At 36.8% G+C, this 19,078-nt stretch overlaps 1 protein-coding gene across 1 annotated transcript; it reads right to left on the bottom strand.

The window, feature by feature from the left end:
• Positions 1-389: 389 nt before the first annotated feature.
• Positions 390-15,001, bottom strand: LOC114643106 (extracellular calcium-sensing receptor-like). The gene is made up of 6 exons (XM_028791796.2): positions 14,798-15,001; positions 13,268-13,559; positions 8,435-9,265; positions 7,188-7,415; positions 2,757-2,880; positions 390-1,510 (listed from the first exon to the last, which is right to left on the bottom strand). Exons 1-6 carry the CDS (start codon positions 14,986-14,988, stop codon positions 606-608), a joined length of 2,571 nt encoding a protein of 856 aa, XP_028647629.2. The 5' UTR covers positions 14,989-15,001; the 3' UTR covers positions 390-605.
• Between the last annotated feature and the right edge of the window lie 4,077 nt (positions 15,002-19,078).

Below are 19,078 nucleotides of genomic sequence, written 5' to 3'. Positions count from 1 at the left end.
GGTGAGACTAAAAGGGGCCACCTCCCTCCAATCAACGAGCTGGAGTCGGGAGCAGGACCAGGACCAGGACGAAGCTCCTGGAGAGAGAGGACAGGTGGCCCAGGGACAAGGAGAGAGAAGGCCCAGGAGAAGGGAGACTGGGGTTAGAAGCATGTTGTGAGTTGTGCGGGACTGAGTAGTGTTGTTGTGTGGAAAAGAAAATAAAGGTATTTGGATAAAGATGCAGTGTCGGTCTGATGGTGTCCGGGCGAACTTCACAATGGTATAACACATTGATTACATTGTAATAATTAGTAACGTATTATTCAGAAACAATAAAATGTGTAATAAGTATTATACTTTCTTTGATGTGTTTGTATAAAAAGGAATACAACTGTTCCAGGAAATGGTCCTATTAAAGTAATACTATTTAATCCATGAATCCTAAAATGGCTATTAAATACCCAGTATGTCAGCCTGGGTTTTAAGCCGAAATATACAGAATAGTGACATACTGTATTTTAATCATATTGTCAAATATACATTTTTTATTTTGAGTTTTCCTCATTAAACTAATCAGATGGCATACAATTATTGGAAACAAATGAAATTTTAGTGAGTAATAATCACTTCTCTGATTTTCCCATGAGTGCTTTTTTTGTGTTTTTTTCTGGTTTCAACAGAATAATATAACATTTTGGAGCAAATATTGAAAGAAGTAAGCCGAAGCTTGAAGCTAATATTGCAAATATTTCCACAGCAACTGTATATTTTCCTGGAGAACTAATATAAGCAGGAATAAAACTTATCCAAACAGAACAAAAAATCAGCATGCTGAAAGTTATGAATTTAGCTTCATTAAAGGTATCAGGAAGATTTCTTGCAAGAAAAGCTAAGACAAAACAAACGAGTGAGAGAAGGCCAATGTAGCCCAGTAAAAAGCTGAAGCCAGTTACTGACCCAATGTCACACTCAAATATAATTTTAGCATTCTGATACTTAGTGTTTTTACTGGGAGCAGGTGGAGCTGTTATAAGCCAGATTATGCATATTATGGATTGTATAACAGTAAAAATAAAGACAGTGCCTCTTTGTTGGGCAACGCCAAACCATTTCATCATGTTATTACCAGGGAGTGTGGCTTTAAATGCCATTATCACAACCACAGTTTTAACAAGAATACATGAAATGCACAGAACAAAACTGACTCCAAACATGATATGCCTCAGCAAACAGTTGAGCTGTGACGGCTGTCCAATAAAGCATAGTGAACACAGAAAGCATAGGCTTAGTGATACCAGTAAGAGAAAACTCAGTTCAGAATTATTGGCTTTAACTACTGGAGTGTGTCGATTATACACAAAAACAATTAGAACACCAAATGATAGGCAACTTCCAAATATTGCTGAAGCTGCCAGAATGATTCCCATAGTCTCCTCATAAGAAAGAAATTCAATTTGTTTCATCAGACACGTGTTTCTTTCTGGATTTGACCAAAAATCAGGAGGGCACTTGAAGCATTCTGGGGAATCTACAACAGAAGCAATATCTCAATTAGAATGAATTCATAACCCTTAAAAAATAATAGATATAGCTGACACATGCACTCTCAGAAGAGGAGCAGCTGATGAAAGGAAAACTGTAGTCTTAAATGAGCAAAGATCAGAATGTACTAGAGAACCAGAGTTCAAGTTAGCAAAGCTCAAAACCAAAAAACAAATGCACAAAGTTCAGAAGCTCTGAGTTCTTTTAAAAAATCAAAGTACATAAGAGTTTTTTTAGTAATAATTCAGAAAATCAGTGATGTACAAATGGGTGCCACTATGTTTCATATGCTAGGTGTGGTTACTTCCTCTAACACACATTCAGGAACCACGTGATGACTAGGGATGTGTGAAATGACACTTAAGTGCTGATGCTTTCAATACTGACAGTCACCACTTAGGATCAATCTTCGCATAAAAAAATCATTACAGATTTTTTTTTTTTTAAGCAGCAATTTTATTGCTTATTAAATTGATGTTCTTCTTATAGCAAAAAAAAAAAATCTTCAGAATGAGAACCACTTGTCCTTCTACCAACACCCATTGGCTTCATAATATACAGTATACACGTGTACACAGAGGAACACAACAGTTGACGCTGATCAATCCGTCAATCACTCAAAAGGAAGAGTAGTGGTTTTGTCATAATGAAAAAGAAGTATCGTTTGGAGTCATTTCACTGCACGTAATAGGGGTATTTGGCAAAAGTCTGCAAAATACAGTAGCCAAATCACAAATTTAATGAAACACATGAAAGTTTGCCAAGTAAAAAAGCATGAGAAATTACTGAGGAGGTAATCTGAGGAGGCAGATTCTTCCACATCTGCTAGTGCCAAAATGAGACAGCGTTCTCTGTCAGAAGCTTTTCAGAAAATAAAGCATTGTCCTGGTATATAATTATGTACACTTGAAAACTGCAGCCCAGTTATCCAACAGTTATCCAATATTTTTGTTTATCCATATCAAGTGGGCAAGTGGATTAGGGCATTTCTCAAAATGTAATTTTATTATTTAACTCCATTAATAACAATATTAAAGAGACTTGCCTTACTACCTGTATGAGCCAAGTCAAAATCTAAATAATCAAGGTTAACATTTACAGTACACCATGCAATGTGTCATTTGGTATAGGATTCATAAAAACAGTGCTAATGTTTGTGATACTCTATCTGTTGGAATGATGGAGACATAGCAACTGGACCTGTTTTAATTAACTGTTTCTTTGACACTTACCTACTTGGGTGCTAATTTCTCCCTCTGTACATAGGACACAATCAAAACAGCACACTGGCTGTCCTTTTTTGTTAGCCTTCCTTGAGCCTGGTAGACAACTTTTACTGCAGACAGATTCTGGAATCTCACAAAGAAAAGATTCAGTGAGAAAGAGCACAAAGGAAACTTAACTCAGCAAAAAATGTCTAAAACCAGGGGAAACAAGAAGTTTGCATTAAGAGAGAAAACTGAAAAACTAGGGAAGGAAAAATAGATAAGTAAAAGAGACACATGGAAAGGTTGTTGACTACTTGACAAGCACACACGCTAATTTCTTGTAGATATTTGATTGCACTGGGGAGTCTAAGTTGCACAGTAATAGAGTACTGAATACAACCCACTAATTTATAAACCGAACCTATGTAAGATGCTGTACTTACCAGACACACTTTATATCCAAGGTTAAGATCAAGGACACATTTATTCTTTATCTTTCCCATCCATAATCCATAAGTATATTAAGAGTGTGTGTCTCGGTTTTGCTCATGTCATGTGCGCAACAGTAAATAAGACCTGGTGAAAAAGTACTGGAGTCTATTCATGAACAGTATTAGAAAAACAAGTATATCACTATGCCAGTTTTAATGTTTGCATTCTTTTCACGTCTTTTTTATTGTCCATCACCAGTTTGTGTAAGGATGCAAGTATGGACTTCCTTAATTTTAGTTTCCATAAGTTGAGTTTCAACCTACATACATCCATCCATCCATCCATTTTCCAACCCGCTGAATCCGAACACAGGGTCACGGGGGTCTGCTGGAGCCAATCCCAGCCAACACAGGGCACAAGGCAGGAACCAATCCTGGGCAGGGTGCCAACCCACCGCAGAACCTACATACAGTTTCTGTTTATATTCAAAAGACAGTGAAGCCTCTGTCCTTTTTCCTGATTGAGTGATGATGGCAGAAGAATCAATTCCCATGATCTCACAGTAGTAACTGTCAATTGAAACAGTATAATTTTTTAGGGCTGGGCTAGAGAGATGCTTTTGGAGGTACAAAAGGGCCTTAGTAAGTTCAGGATTGGCGTAATGTTTCTAAGCTATATTGGTGTATTCTCCCATTTGGCACTTGTGCTACTAACATGGTGTTTTACATGCATCCTAATACCCTCTCTAGCTTTCAGTAGTGAGAATGTTCATTTATTGCTGGCTGGTTATGCTTTGTTAAGATTAATACCATTTTGAGAGCTTGGAAATAAAAACCTATTATAGATAGATAGATAGATAGATAGATAGATAGATAGATAGATAGATAGATAGATAGATAGATAGATAGATAGATAGATAGATAGATAGATAGATAGATAGATAGATAGATATCCACACTCTTACTGCATAGCATCTAGCTGGGAATTTCTATATATATTATCTCCAAGTCAATCTATGAAGTAGATAGAGTCAAAGAGAAAGAGAGAGAGGGAGAGGGAGAGAGAGAGAGAGAGATTGATCATTCTAGACTGAGAGGCACAGAGCCACTAGTACTGCATGTGAAATTGAATCTGGCTGTGCTTTCACAAAACTATTCTGAGAGGGGACTCTAAAATTCCTGTAATTGATCAATAGCCTGAGAGTAGGATATAATATTATGGACTAAGCCGCTAGGTATTTTATGCCGATGGTCTTGTTGATCAGTCTGACAAGTGGCAATGCGCTTAACTGATTGAAACTCAAATTTCAAATTTTTATTCTACAGTCATACATGTGACTTCTGCAATTTTTTTTCTGCAAGCACATCAGATCACATAAACCATCAAGAATATAAAAGTCTAATTTTTCAACATACGCAGCCCTTGTTAATAAAGAGTATCTGCATGTACAGACTTTTTATCAGCTACATTTCACTAAACTGCTGAGGTGTTTATGGGAAGCAGCAGAAAAAACAACAAAACATCCACAGTAGTGGTCCACTCACTCCATCATAAGTCAAAGAGCTGTTGACCAAAAACAATGTGGTTGTTGCATCATGCCTTCTGTATTCACCAGATTTCACTCTCAGTGACATTTTTGTTCCCTAAATTAAAATTGAGACTGAAGGGTGGATACTCTAATTTGCTACCATGTTAGAAACCCAGGAAAAAAAATTGCTGGAGTCTCTAGTCATAGTAACAAAAGATGAGCATAGAGATTTTTGTTCAGGAATGGAAGAAATACTGAAACAAGTGTTTTGCAAGTTTTTTTGTTTTTAACAGTTCTTTTTAGATGTAGTGAATTTAGTACTGGAAAGGGCCTTATCTACTGACTCTGTAGGTCTACTGGGAGACAACACTGCTCATTTAGGGAAAGATTGTGATATTTATAGACATATCATTAACTGGAATAGCCTCTTTGATCTGAGTCTGAGTTGTGACTTATTATTGGATGTCAGTGCTACATAATTGTGCTTTGCTCAAATGCAAGATATATTTGCACAGTAGAAGAGCAGAACATAAACTCTCAGCTTCTAGTTTATTGATCCTTCTAAATCCGTAAATTCTAGACACCCAGGGAAAAGGAAGTGATGAACGATTAGCTAATCACCATTGATGGTGAATTTAGTTAGATGAATAAGCATCTTCTGGACACACCTGAAAGTGTGCTTATTGTGATCAGCAAGCAAGTACGTTGATCCCTTTCCCTTAGAATAACCTTTTCTACAGCTGGAGGTGGTTGACATGTAGACTGAATTGACCGAGGCTGTACTGTGCGAACAAATAGCACTTTATTTCATGAAGGATGCCCTAGACTTGAGATGCCTCACTGAAAGGTACTACTCACTAAAGTTTTTTTTTTTACACACTTGCAAGCAAATAGCAGGTGGCCTTCTTTCTTATCAATGAAAATGGGAAATAACTGGCATATGTCCGATTTTTCTTTTGTCGCGTTCAAAGGGTTTATAATTGCATATCAGTATAGGCTGGGTAGCTTTCTGCTGATTGTATTAGAACAGTTTAAATATCTAGAGATAATTATTACAAGGAAACATAAAGATCTCTTTTATCACAGTTATGGGTGTATGATAGAAAACATCAAGATTAGATGATCCTCTCTATATTTTAATTTAACTATGAAAATTAATTTTGTCTACATGAATATCCTTCTAAAGCTCATATATCTTTTCGGGGTCCCTTTATACCTCAACAGACCCTTTATTAATAAGTTAGGCTCAACTATAACAATAGGTGACTTCTACAGAGATCCAAAGTAGAAGGTGGCAGAGTTCTACCTATCTTTCAGTCCTATTACTGGGTGGCAAGAAAACATACAATAAAATATTGGTAACTGGGAGATGTCCACAGGTTTACACCAGCTTGGTTTGCAATGGTATTCAGATACAAAGTTCTGTTATATACAGATTAGAATCCTTGTTGAAATCAAAGGGTTTCCAACATATTTGACCTATTTCTTTTCTTTAAGTGACACTGGCTAGTATGAATGAAAATTCAGGCAGCATTTCCAAAGTATCTAAGAGAGATTCAAGGTATTTGCCTTTTACCAATCAGAAGGAATAATGGTGGAAGAGATCTTTAAATGAAAACCTTAAAAAAGGAATGGAATTCAGCAAATCATAAGATACATTCTAGTTCAGTGTGTGGCAAAAATGCCATAATTCAACAAAAAAAAAGATACGTTCTAGAACAAATGTTTTCATCAATCACATATAACTCATTTAAAATGGTATAAAATATAACCAGGGCAAAGTCCAACTTCTGAGAGATGTTATTAAGCACCTGAATCACTAGGTCATGTTTCTGAAATGTCCAACACTTAGCCATTTTGGCAAAATTTTTACTACAAGTCTTGGACAGCTTTGGATGTAAATTCACTTTTGTTACCTTAACAGCAGTATTTGGAGTAATTCCAGTAGGTTTAAAACTGTGCTATGAAAAATAAATGGTCATTTCCTATTCTACACTACTTACACAAAGAGTTAGTTTGTTCAACTGGAAGAATCCTAATCCACCTTCTATAACTCAAAACAATCATTTTTTCGTATCCCAAATTGGAAACAATGAAATTCTGTTTATAAAGATCTTTTTAAAATTTCTTGTGTGCTCATTAACATAATGTTTAATATAACAGTTGTGCTTAACTATTTTTTACTCTACTGTTTTATACTATCTACGATCTGTTTTATTTGCTCTTTTTCTCTGTTCACGACTAACAATTTTCTAATAGCTGTTGCCTGACTGATGCTGCACCTTACTCTCATTCTTCTTTTTGTGAGAACAAAGGCACATGGCAGTATATATATTTAAATGGTTTACATTCATATATACTTTCAGCTATTAGTTTAGCATTCATGATTTTACTTAGTAATTTTTCATATGACACTGCGCATTTCGCATTTACACATATTCTGTTCTTGCAATATGACTCATATAATCTTATAAAGTAACAAATAAATAACTTACTGAGCCAGAAGGAAAATTCCAAAATATGTCCCCTTCAGTTAGCGTTAGTTCCTGGCCAGTGACAGCTGCTTTATCATAAACACCAACTGTTTTAATTTCTATCTTCCCACTGCTATCTCGCTGCCAGTTCACTATGTCATAAATTGCTAGGGCATCTCCATTTTTATCAAATGCCACTCTTTCTCCTAAATGTGTGGTGAAATTGATGCCTTTCAGGTAGTGCATCAGCTTGTAAAGAAAAGAGATTTCATTATTTTAGAATTGCCAAACAAGACTAAGTAACTTAAAATTAAAGTAAGTAAACATGCAAAAACACTTATCCATTTGTGGGTCACAGAAAATTACAGTATAAATATTCAAGATGCTCCTGAATAACAAATGTATATTTATCTGTACTGCCCCTATGGCTACACTGTAATCCAAAGTAATATCCCATAGTTTTCCTGTAATTACAAAGTATTTGCAATCTAAGTACTATAATTAAATAATGTAAAATTCTCAAACCTGCTTAAACAAATTAATTGTTGTCTGCTCTGTAGCTTATCCTGCCAGCATCAGGCACAAAGCAAAACAAAGTCCGGGTATTGTGCAACCCCATACTCACAAAGGGAAAAAACCCACATGGGGAGAACATGCAAAATTCACAGAGACGCTGAAAATTGGGATCAATATGGCACGAACTACTGTTCCACCATGCAAACTATAATTTAGTTAATCAAACCAAAATTAAGAGGTGGGACAGTGACACAGCAGTTAGTGCGTGTGAGGAGCTTTCATAGTAACTCATTGGCGTGAATTTAATTGGCCAATCTAAAGTGGTTCACTAAGAGTTGGTGTGGGCGTATGTGTGCGTGTGAACTTTAAAGGATTGGCAAACCTTCAGTGGAAGATTGCTGCCTTGCTCATAATGCTGCTGGTTCACTTGACCCTTAATTGGGTAAAAAAAAGGGGTTGATGGATTTTTCATTTTTAACTAGCTCAGAGATTTGCATAAACATTATATTATATTAGATTAGATTAGATTAGATTAGATTAGATTAGACTAACATTAGTAAACCCAAGAGGGAATTTGAATGAATACAGCAACAGAAACACAAAAACAAACACTAAAAAGAAAATAATACAATCAATTAATCAATCAATAACTTAAATATATATTGAGAAGAAACTGCAACAATAACTTAAAGAGTATAAGTATTCAGTTTGGGATGTTGGGACGTGATCAGGGATTAAGCTGTCTTTCTTACCTGCCAAGGTTGTACATTTGTAATGCTGGCACAACTCTTATTTTCAAATGGTCCTTTTCCATTTTCACAAGATGCTAACTTATTAAGTGAATGTGCTAATGCATAAACCCCTTTGTAAATATTGTAAGAAGCCCGTGATTCTGACACGTCTGTATAAGGTGTCTGCTTGCTACTAACATCCTCAGATCCTGTGCAATACTTGACCTCGGGCAAAGTAGAGGAATTTGTCATACTTAAATTTTCCTTAAATTTACAGTCAAACATTTTTTCCCAAAATCTGGTTGCCAAATTTTGTATTGAAACAGGATTGGGGTTAATCCGAAGCAGAAAATTTTTTAATCCTGGAATATCTCCTCTCCGCACAGCAATTCCAAAAGTTCCACCAAATGCTCCAAAATTTTCCTCTGTGGCTAGTACTGTGGCGGTGCTCCAGGCTTCACTAGCAATCCACTGCCTGCCTGTAATGTTTTGTTCAGTGATTTCTTTTACCAAAGGAGCTGCATCAACTCTTGTCGAAAATAGCACAATCACCTTTGCTGTTGAGTGTTTGATAGTATTAACAACTTCAAGAATTTTTGCTCTCTCGCTGATGACAGGTAAATTTTCAATGAATGCAATGCACCCAAACTTGTTCATTTCTTCTTGGAAGCTTTTTGCAGCATACTGTCCATAGTCATCTTCAGTTGCAATAATGCCTACCCAGGACCAGCCATAATGTTTGATAAGTTGAACCATAGCTTTGACCTGAAAGGCATCGCTGGGTACAGTTCTAAAAAATGATGGATATTCCAGTTTATTACTTAAGCAGGAGCATGTAGCATAGTAGCTGACCTAATGGAAAAATAAAACATGTTGATTAGAAAGAAAGAAAGAAAGAAATTGATTTTGTCTTTGAACAGCTAATACTAATTATGGTGTTAATTAACTTAAGATAAAATGGACTTAAAATAATTATTTTACACCTACAGAAAAGCATTAAGAATCTTCACTTCCATCCATCCATTATCCAACCCGCTGAATCCGAACACAGGGTCACGGGGGTCTGCTGGAGCCAATCCCAGCCAACACAGGGCACAAGGCATGGAACCAATCCCGGGCAGGGTGCCAACCAACCGCAGGATCTTCACTTTCAGATTCATAATATTTAGTTACTGATGCTGCCCCACAGTCTAACCCAGTCATTTAAATGGTGTGTGTTGATTTTTGTCACGTCTCATTCAAAATAGCATGTCAGATTAAGTAGCTTTTTTAAAATGCTCTGGTTTGTGAGTCTTTTTATAGACTGGCATCCACTACAGTTTTAGTGCATGCTTGCCTATCAAAGCTGTTAGGACAGGCATTGTGTAAATCTACAGTATAAAGGAAATGTGAGTTTAGACACAAGATGCACAGAAGGATGGATGGATCTGATGAAGTTATGAGGGTTGTGTGATTTAACAAAGCAAATAAAAAAATGATATCTATCCTCACAGGTGGCGCAGTGGTAGCGCTGCTGCTTTGCAGTAAGGAGACTGTGGAAGATTGTGGGTTCGCTTCCTGGTTCCTCCCTGTGTGGATAGCGCTTTGAGTACTGAGAAAAGTGCTATATAAATGTAATGAATTATTATCTATCTATCTATCTATAAACCACTACTTACAGAGACAAACCTGAGTTACTCTGTAAAATTAACTACACCAGGAAAGTGCTCCATGAATTAACTGAGTTATTAAATAACATTTCGGTCATATGCAGTTTTGTGTTTCTTCATTAATTCTCAATTCATATTATAGCTGTATTCTTTGATTGTTGTGGACAAAGCTAATGCCCTGAACCAATTTTTTATTAAATTTTCCCTCCCACTGCCACCTTAATCCAATGACCAGGACCCTTAAACAATCACTCCTACAGCAACAACACCTACTACTTCAGCTGGAATGGCCAGTAACGAGTTCACCTCTGACCATCAGTATGGACTGTCTGTACCTGCAGACCAAGTAAGGAGACAACTGAGGAAGCTACATACAGGAAAAGCCAAGGGACCAATGGAGTCAGTCCTTGAGTTCCTATTGCCTGTGCTAACTAATTTTGTGGTATCCTCTGTCACCTCTTCACTCTGTCCCTAAGTGAAAGTGTTTCTGCTGTGGAAAACATCCTGCATTGGTTCCGTTCCAAAGAAGGCAGGCGCCTCATTACCTTATCACTAATAGACCAGTGACACTCACGTCTCACATCATGAAGATCTTTGTGAGGTTGGTCCTGGACTATATGAATCCCCTAGTGTTGATTTTATTATCAGGCAAACATTGGAGTAGAGGATGCAATTTTCCATCTACTCCACAAGGATTATTCTCACCTTTACATAGCACTGTGAGGATTATGTTTTGTGCCCTCAGTACCATCCAGCCATCCTTGTTAAGGGGTAACCTCAGACATATTCAGGTGGATGATCCTATGGTGTCCTGAATAATGGACTATTTGTTTGGTAGACATCCGTTTGTAAGGCTGAAGGACAGTGTTTCTGATAAGGATGTGAGGAACAATGGAGCACCAGAAGGAATAGTCCTGTCTCCCTTTCTCTTCACTCTTTACACCTCATACTATTAATATAACACTAAGGTCACTTACAGAAATTCTCAGATAATTCTGCACTTATGGGGTGTATCTATAATGTAGATGAGACAAAGTATAGAAGTCAGTTGGAGAACTTACTTCTTGGTGTAAAGAAAAATGTCTCTAACTTAACATCAACAAAATCAAGGAACTGGTTATAATAATAATAATAATAATACATTTTATTTGAAGCGCCTTTCAAAAAACTCAAGGTCACTGTACAATCAGGTAAAAAATAAACATTCAATAACTAGAAAATTTAAAATCCAAATAAAACATTAGATAAAACACCAATAACAGTTACAATGAATAAGCAATTTTGAACAGATAAGTTTTAAGATTAGCCTGAAATTGGTGAAGGGTAGTCATATTCCTAAAATAAGCAAGTAAAGAGTTCCATAAGGAAGGTGCCGATCTGCTAAATGCTCGATATCCTATCGTAACTAGACGTGCTGGTGGATTATTTAAGTTAATGGAAAAAGAGGATCTGAGCATACGAGAGGGTTTAATGACTTGTAGGAGCTGTGAGAGATATGTGGGGACAAGATTATGAATGGCCTTATATGTAAGGACTAAAATTTTGTAGTTGACCCTAAACTTTATTGGCAGCCAATGAAGTTGCTGAATAACGGGTGTAATGTGATCAGAATAGGGTGTTTTAGTAATTATACGAGCAGCCGAATTTTGAACAAGTTGAAGTTTATGTAGTAACTTTTGAGGCAGACCAAAGAGAAGTGAATTGCAATAGTCCAGGCGGGAGGTGACCAAACTGTTGACTAAAATGGCAGTAGAGTGATTTGACAAAAATGGACGCAAGCGATTAATGTTTCGCAGGTGAAAGTAAGCTGCTCGAGTAACAGAACTGATGTGAGACTGGAAAGAAAACGTGCTGTCCAGAATTACACCAAGGCTTTTTATCTGATCTGTACAGGTAACAGAAGTATTGTCTATTAATACTGAGATCTTTGATGCCTTCGCTATTGCAGATTTCGTGCCCATAAGAAGCACCTCAGTTTTATTGGAGTTCAACTGCAAGAAGTTAGAAGATAACCAAGACTTGATCTCAGCAAGGCAGTCAGTAAGTGAGGATGGTGGAAGCGATGCAGATGGTGAAGTTGAAATATATAACTGGGTGTCATCTGCGTAACAATGAAAGTTTATCTTCCATTTACGAAAAATGACATCCAAAGGAAGCAGATAAATGATAAACAGCAGGGGGCCAAGGACAGAACCCTGAGGAACCCCAGATACTACAGGAGTGGGAGTGGAGGTACATGTATCCAGCTGAATGAATTGAGTTCTGTCTGTAAGATATGACTTAAACCAAGTTAACGGAATTGGCTTTCACTGCAGCAAAGAGCCTCTATGTCCAGTTACTGTTCAGGGAGTGGATGTAGAGGTGGTCCACTCCTACAACTACTTAAGGGTCCACACCAGTGACAGGTTGAACTGGTCTCAGAACACAGAGGAGCTATATATGAAAGGGCAGAACAAGCTCTTTTTTCTTAGGAAACTGTGTTCCTTAATTGTGGGAAGTGACTTCTTTCACATCTTCTACAACTCTTTGATAGACCATACGAATTTCTATGCTGTTGTGTGCTGGGCCAGTAAGATCTGCTTATCTCTATTTGATGTAAATGGAAAAATGTTTATACACTATAAAAACGTTCTGCAGTGTAAAAACTATAATGATTAACTATACTATATACATTAATAATATTTTGGTTACATGACTATTGAAATTGTAACAAATGTAAGCTTTTTAACTAAGCAGAACATTGTGAGTGAGTGAGTGAGTGAGTGAGTGAGTGAGTGAGTGAGTGAGTGAGTGAGTGAGCGAGCCTACTTTGTATTTTTTATATGGAAAAAAATCTGTGTCCATATTAATTGCACCAAGAAAATGCCCCAAAATGAACAGTGAATAAACTTCAGTTTTTAATTAATATTTATGTCACATTCAGTAGTGTACTTCTTCCTTAATTCCCAATTTAATTTATAGCTGTGTTCTTTACCTTTAATTGAGTGCACATTTCTAATTTGATTTAAATGGAAAAATATTTATACTACACATTATAAAGAAGTTCTACAGTGTAAGAACTATAAAGATTAAGTACAGTATATACAATAACAATATTTCAGTTACACTAGTATTAATATTGTAACAGATATTGATAATTGACTGAAAAGCTGAAAACCTTTCATCATAAATTAAAGAGAAAATATACATGAAATGTGTACATTACCATGGGCAAATGAAACAGCCCCAGTATTCTTGATATGGCGATAGAATGTGAGGACAGTGGATCACCAATAACAGCAACAACAGGTGGAGGTCCTTTACAGTCAGACTCCGTTAAGACCTCATCCATGCCAGTAATGAGGGTAGTTGCTGCCCGTAAAGCGACTTGCAGTCTCATGCAGTTATCAAAGAGCCTATATCCTAATGTGATATTAGGAAGAATAGTAGGGTCTCTGTTTATTTCCTCAATTGCAAACACCATTGTCAAAGCCCACTGAAATACAGAAAAATCCAAACTGCCAAGAAAATGCAATAGCAAACATTAAAAGTATGCATTGAAAGTTCAATAAGGCGAGTCTTACACAGCCAGCATTTTTTATTATTGAATACTGCAATTTGTGTATGACACTCCAAAAGGCATTATTTTTTTCAAATAATACAGGACAGTATATCATATACATTTACAACAATTTTTACGGAAAGTTTTATGATGAATTTAAGTAACAACAATCCACAAAAGAATACCTTCAATATGAACACTATCCCAATATATTTTTGTAGTCTCACTTAATTCACTCTAGGAGATATTTTCCAAGGAAAACTCAAGTATGTGAAATAAACAAAATCACACAGAGAGCCACTGGCGACGTTTAGAAGGGTGATGCTTCCATTGTAGTTTGGCAGCAACTATTGTAATTAATACTGGAATATTGAGATACTTTTAAAAATGAGCATTATCTTGAAGAATGGTTACATTCCAAAGAATAACTAAATGTATTTGAGTTAATAACTCTATGAAATATTCATTGTCCATTCTCTTAATCCAGATATTCCAATGCACAACAGGGGATGAGCCTTCCCAGCCAGTTAGCATCTGTTGTATGGGGGACTAGTTGTTGCCTGGAAAAAGACTCTGCACCCAATACTCTGAAGCCTTGAGACAGCAGTACTACAAAATTGTACCATTATGACACAGCCAACTCTCATGATATAAAGTGCACTTTATTTTTAATCACTTATTCATATTTTTTTGAAAGTTAACTATTGGTTTTTTAAAACATTTCAGTAAATCTTAAATACACACTCTGCATACATTGTACATTCAATTGAGAATTATTTTGACTAACATTAGATTTTTTCGATTTTAAGAAAGTCACTCAGTTAACCATCCTTCATTTAGCCATCCCACAACCTCAGAACTTGGACAAGTGGAATGTCAGACCCTTGAACAGGCTTGCTTTGTCACATGATTTACTGAAAAAATGGACGTGAACCTGCATACTTCTGGTTTAAAGTTCAGTCTGTTAGATTTGAGCAAATTAATAAAGAACAGTTCTATATGCAAATAAATAATAATAATTCACCACATATATGAAACTACTTGTGAAAATAGATGTTTTCATCCATGCATACAAACAGTAAATACTCAGAATATTTATTATCAGCATACATATTTCAAGTTGCATGATCTGAATCAAAAAGCAGATACTGAGGCAAGATACATTTTCACCATTAATACTGTAATTCCACTCACCTCTCACAATTCCACTTCTCAGGTTTAGAATGAAAAGACAGATCTGGCACAATTGTTTTGAAACTCACTTCAAATATTCCTCCTAGCATAATATCACCTTTTTTATATAACCCCTGTAGATCAAATGTTTCTTGAATTCTGCACACTGGATCTTCAGCAGAATAGGAACATGTTGTTACATACAAAACCATTAAACAAATGAACCTGGATTTCATGGCTTATTGTTACTTGAAATGCCAGAGTGATTTATGTACCCATTTATAAGCATATTTACACTGCACTCAAGAGATAAAGGTGTCACAAGGATACTGTAAACAGCAGGCATTGCTTAACTAACCTGGGAATCATTGACATGCTTATTGTATCAGCCTCTTAAACATGTTGTAATGTTGTATCATTTTTAAATGTGATATTATATTACAATCTAGCTAAGGACTGTTCATTTTTTAATATTTTATGTGGTCTGTTTTCAGCATCATCTTGTAAACACAATTTAAACTTTCTGCTCATTTGTAAAATAATTGTCATGTTTAGTAATATTTAATTTACATAATTACTTAATTGTTTAACATGAACAATGTTTTTATTCATATATTAAATATTCAGAAGGTAAGGCTTCATAAATTTGATGATTTATGAAATTGAACAAACAAATGTAAAGCTACTGATAGAAATTAGAAACACAGGTAAAAGCAGAGCATACTGAATTGACTCATTGAGACTTTTGGAAGGATGAACATTTGTTTGCTAAACCTTTGAAAGACAGATGTTAAACCTATTCCCCCATCCTTTTTAAAAAAGGCTATGACTTGACTACCTGTCATCCTTTAAATGTAGTTTTGTGCTCTTCTAACATGTTCCAACACCATAAACAACGGAAATTTCAAAGTTAAGGCGAAAATGAGCATAATCTTAATGACACAGAATACTGAGACTTTAAATCATGCTCTTAAAATTATTAAAATGGAAAGTAGAAATAATTAGAAATTTCTGGAAAGATACAATAATTGAGAAATCAACTATGATTATATTAGAAAAGAGTTCAGTTTTAAACAGGAGTTACTTGTGAAATGGTTGATATCCTTTTTATGGGGGGGATGGAGAAGTACTTTGTAATGGGTGAAAAGTCAGTGATCCATATAACTTACTGAATAGTGGTCCTAAATCTTGTAAAGAAAGCCCTGACTTTAGATATGTACTGGTGATAAATACAGTAGAGTCTCGCTTATCCGACATAAATGGGCCGGCAGAACGTTGGATAAGCGAAAATGTCAGATAATGGGAGGTGTTAGGAAAAAGCCTATTAAACGTCAAACTATGTTATAATTTTACACATTACGAACCTAATAATCATGTTTTACAACAAAACAACAGAAAAAATTAACTGAACAAATGAACTTAGCAACAAAAAATAGACTACGCTCACGCTCGCAACTTGCAGTTCTTGTTGCCGATTGATGCGTTTTTTTGGGAGTTTTTTTGCGGTGGGACTTCAGATAATACAGAATGTCGGATAAGCGAAGGTCGGATAAGTGAGACTCTATTGTAGCATTAAAGGACTACCTTAATAAAGTAAAAGGAAAGCAATAGATTGGAAGGACCATGTTTAGAAATCTTGAAAATAAGAAGGCCAAATTCCTTGTGCAAATTAGGAATATTTTATAGAAAGACAAAGTGCTGGTGACATTATTGATCATTTTGTATATTTATTTTCTTTACCTTCTATCTTCTTTGGATGCCAATAGAAAGAGTTCAAATTAAAACAAGCATAATAGCTTAAAGGCTTTAGTAATGGTAATTACCTTTCGTACCAGGGATAATCGCTGTGCATTAATGGTTTCTCCTCTCCTCCCTCTACAGAATGAAAGACTGACAGCAACTCCATTGTTGATGTCACTTTCGTGTCCGTCAGCCTGGACCTTCCCCTCTTTGCCACTTGAACTCATAACCCGGTGTTGTGATGTGAGATTTTGCATATAAGTTGATAAATATTTTGCATGCCTTTATTTGTAACTTAGGCAAAACAATGTAATATTAGTGTTACATTAGTGAGAAGCATTCATGTTTACAACCCATTCCCCCCCCTTTTTACAGGGATGGGTCTCGTTGAATTTTACGACAGAGTTAAGGGGAAGTGCCTTAAACAAGTTTGGCTGTTTCTCTGAAGTCTCTCAGTAACTCCCATAGGAAAGTCAGGCTGCATAACTGGCAAACTTTAGCTCAACAAATGGTTTTGAGGGCAGGTGTGAGGGTGTTCTGTTCCCACATTGGTCTGAAGTATGGCCATTTGGGACTGGTTTGTATCAGAAGCCTTTAAGTACCATGACGTCCTATTGGCTCTTGGGGTTGGACAGAAAATCTATAATTTTGCTTGCTTACCTCACACTCTCTCTCTTACCAAACTGATGAATGACCATCTCACACCATGAACTGGAAAGGACAACACAATGAAGAGCACAACTCGGCAGCCATATTGAGACAGGCAATGTGGCCTGTTCTGAAGAAAGCTGACCACAAAATGATGCCTTAACTAGAGACATTTTAAGTAACAAACAAGTCTGTGTGCTGCCTGAAACTACACATCACCATTTATCAGGTTGTATGGTTGCCAATATTCAAATTTACTGTGACAATCAAGAGTCCAAGACATCATAAAGGTTTGGGGCAGCCACCCATATATTGTTTTTCCCAGCTGCAAAAGGGTTTGAAATAAGTAGCATGATGTGCATATCACAGAGTCCAAAACAGAATTCACTATAGTAGCCCAAGATGGAGGCTTTAAAGGCCTGTAGAAGAAGTGATGTCAACAAAATGGCCGGAACCAGAAGTGACGTCAGCAAAAGGGCCGGCTTCAGGAGTGATGTCAGCAAAGGGGCTGCTTCAGGAGTGACGTCAGCAAAGGGGCCGGCTTCGGAAGTGACGTCAGCAAAGGGGCCGGCTTCGGAAGTGACGTCAGCAAAGGGGCTGGCTCCAGAAGTGATGTCTTCTGAGGCGCCGGAACCTTGCAGGATTTCCCGGGAAAGGTCTGTAGGAAACTCATGAAGACAGTCAGCGCACTCTGCCATCCCCTGGTTGGATGTTTTTTTACACTTACTCAGACCCTTTAGCTGCCTCCTACTCGCACGTGTGTGACAGTACATTGCATATCTATACTAATAAAAGGCAAAGCCCTCACTGACTGACTCACTCACTCACTGACTCACTCATCACTAATTCTCCAACTTCCCGTGTAGGTAGAAGGCTGAAATTTGGCAGGCTCATTCCTTACAGCTTACTTACAAAAGTTAGGCAGGTTTCATTTCGAAATTCAAAGCGTAATGGTCATAACTGGAACATATTTTTTGTCCATACACTGTAATGGAGGAGGCGGAGTCACGTATCGCGTCATCACGCCTCCTACGTAATCACGTGAACTAAAAACAAGGAAGAGATTTACAGCACGAGTCGCACGCGGGAACAAAGGTAAATGACGTTAATTTTTGACTGTCTTTTAATACTGTGCAAGCATACATATTAACACATGTGCAATTAAACGTGTGCATTTACGGGGTGATTTCTCAGGCTTAAAAGCTCACCTTTTATCAAACGCGGGAACAAAGGTAACTGACGTTGTTCACTGTCTTTTAATACTGTGTAACCATACATATTAACACATGTCCAATTAAACGTGTGCATTTACGGGGTGATTTCTCAGGCTTAAAAGCTCGCCTTTTACTAAAAAGGTAAATGCAAAACTATTTTCAATCAGTTTATTGAAACGCTCCCGTTAAGGATTGCAATAACATATTCGCGAGATAAAAGAACGAAGTAGGGGGAAATGGAGGAACAGCCGCAAACAGCGAAGAGCAAAAAATTAATTAAACAATTGACAACGGAGCGAGTTAAGCATACAAGCATGTTCATAAGGGAAACAAACCACGGTGTAAAATGTAAGTTTAAATAAAGTTTATAGAAACGCTCCCGCTGCGGATTGCAATAACATATTCGCAAGATAAAAGTTTAATGAGAACACACGAGGTATAAACGAACCACACGCCGTGGCGCAACGTTAGGGGCAACAGTTTCAACCATTCTATGATCTGCTTCTCGCAACTGAAAGACGGCACATGGCGGATGTTAGCCGACTTGCTGACCGCAACGTTAGGGGCTTCAAGTATGGCGCTGACGCCACATCTCAGTGCCAACACTTTGCAGACTGTACTTAAAAGACACGCCCTCCTCACTGGACAGTTAAAAACACCAATCAAACTAACGATGACATCAAGTATTACCCAATCAAAA

Source organism: Erpetoichthys calabaricus, chromosome 2, assembly GCF_900747795.2.
Source record: "Erpetoichthys calabaricus chromosome 2, fErpCal1.3, whole genome shotgun sequence".
Taxonomy (NCBI): domain Eukaryota; kingdom Metazoa; phylum Chordata; class Cladistia; order Polypteriformes; family Polypteridae; genus Erpetoichthys; species Erpetoichthys calabaricus.
The sequence above is the reverse complement of the archived record's forward strand: the minus strand, read 5'-3'. Positions and strand labels throughout refer to the sequence as shown.

Excerpts from the sequence above, each read along its gene's own strand:
- LOC114643106 (XM_028791796.2), bottom strand. The coding sequence starts at position 14,988 with ATGGTTTTGTATGTAACAACATGTTCCTATTCTGCTGAAGATCCAGTG. Across the intron at positions 9,266-13,267 it reads GGCTGTTTCATTTGCCCATG|GTCAGCTACTATGCTACATG; the intron begins GTAATGTACACA and ends TTTTTCCATTAG. Across the intron at positions 2,881-7,187 it reads GGAATTTTCCTTCTGGCTCA|ATTCCAGAATCTGTCTGCAG; the intron begins GTAAGTTATTTA and ends TTTCTTTGTGAG.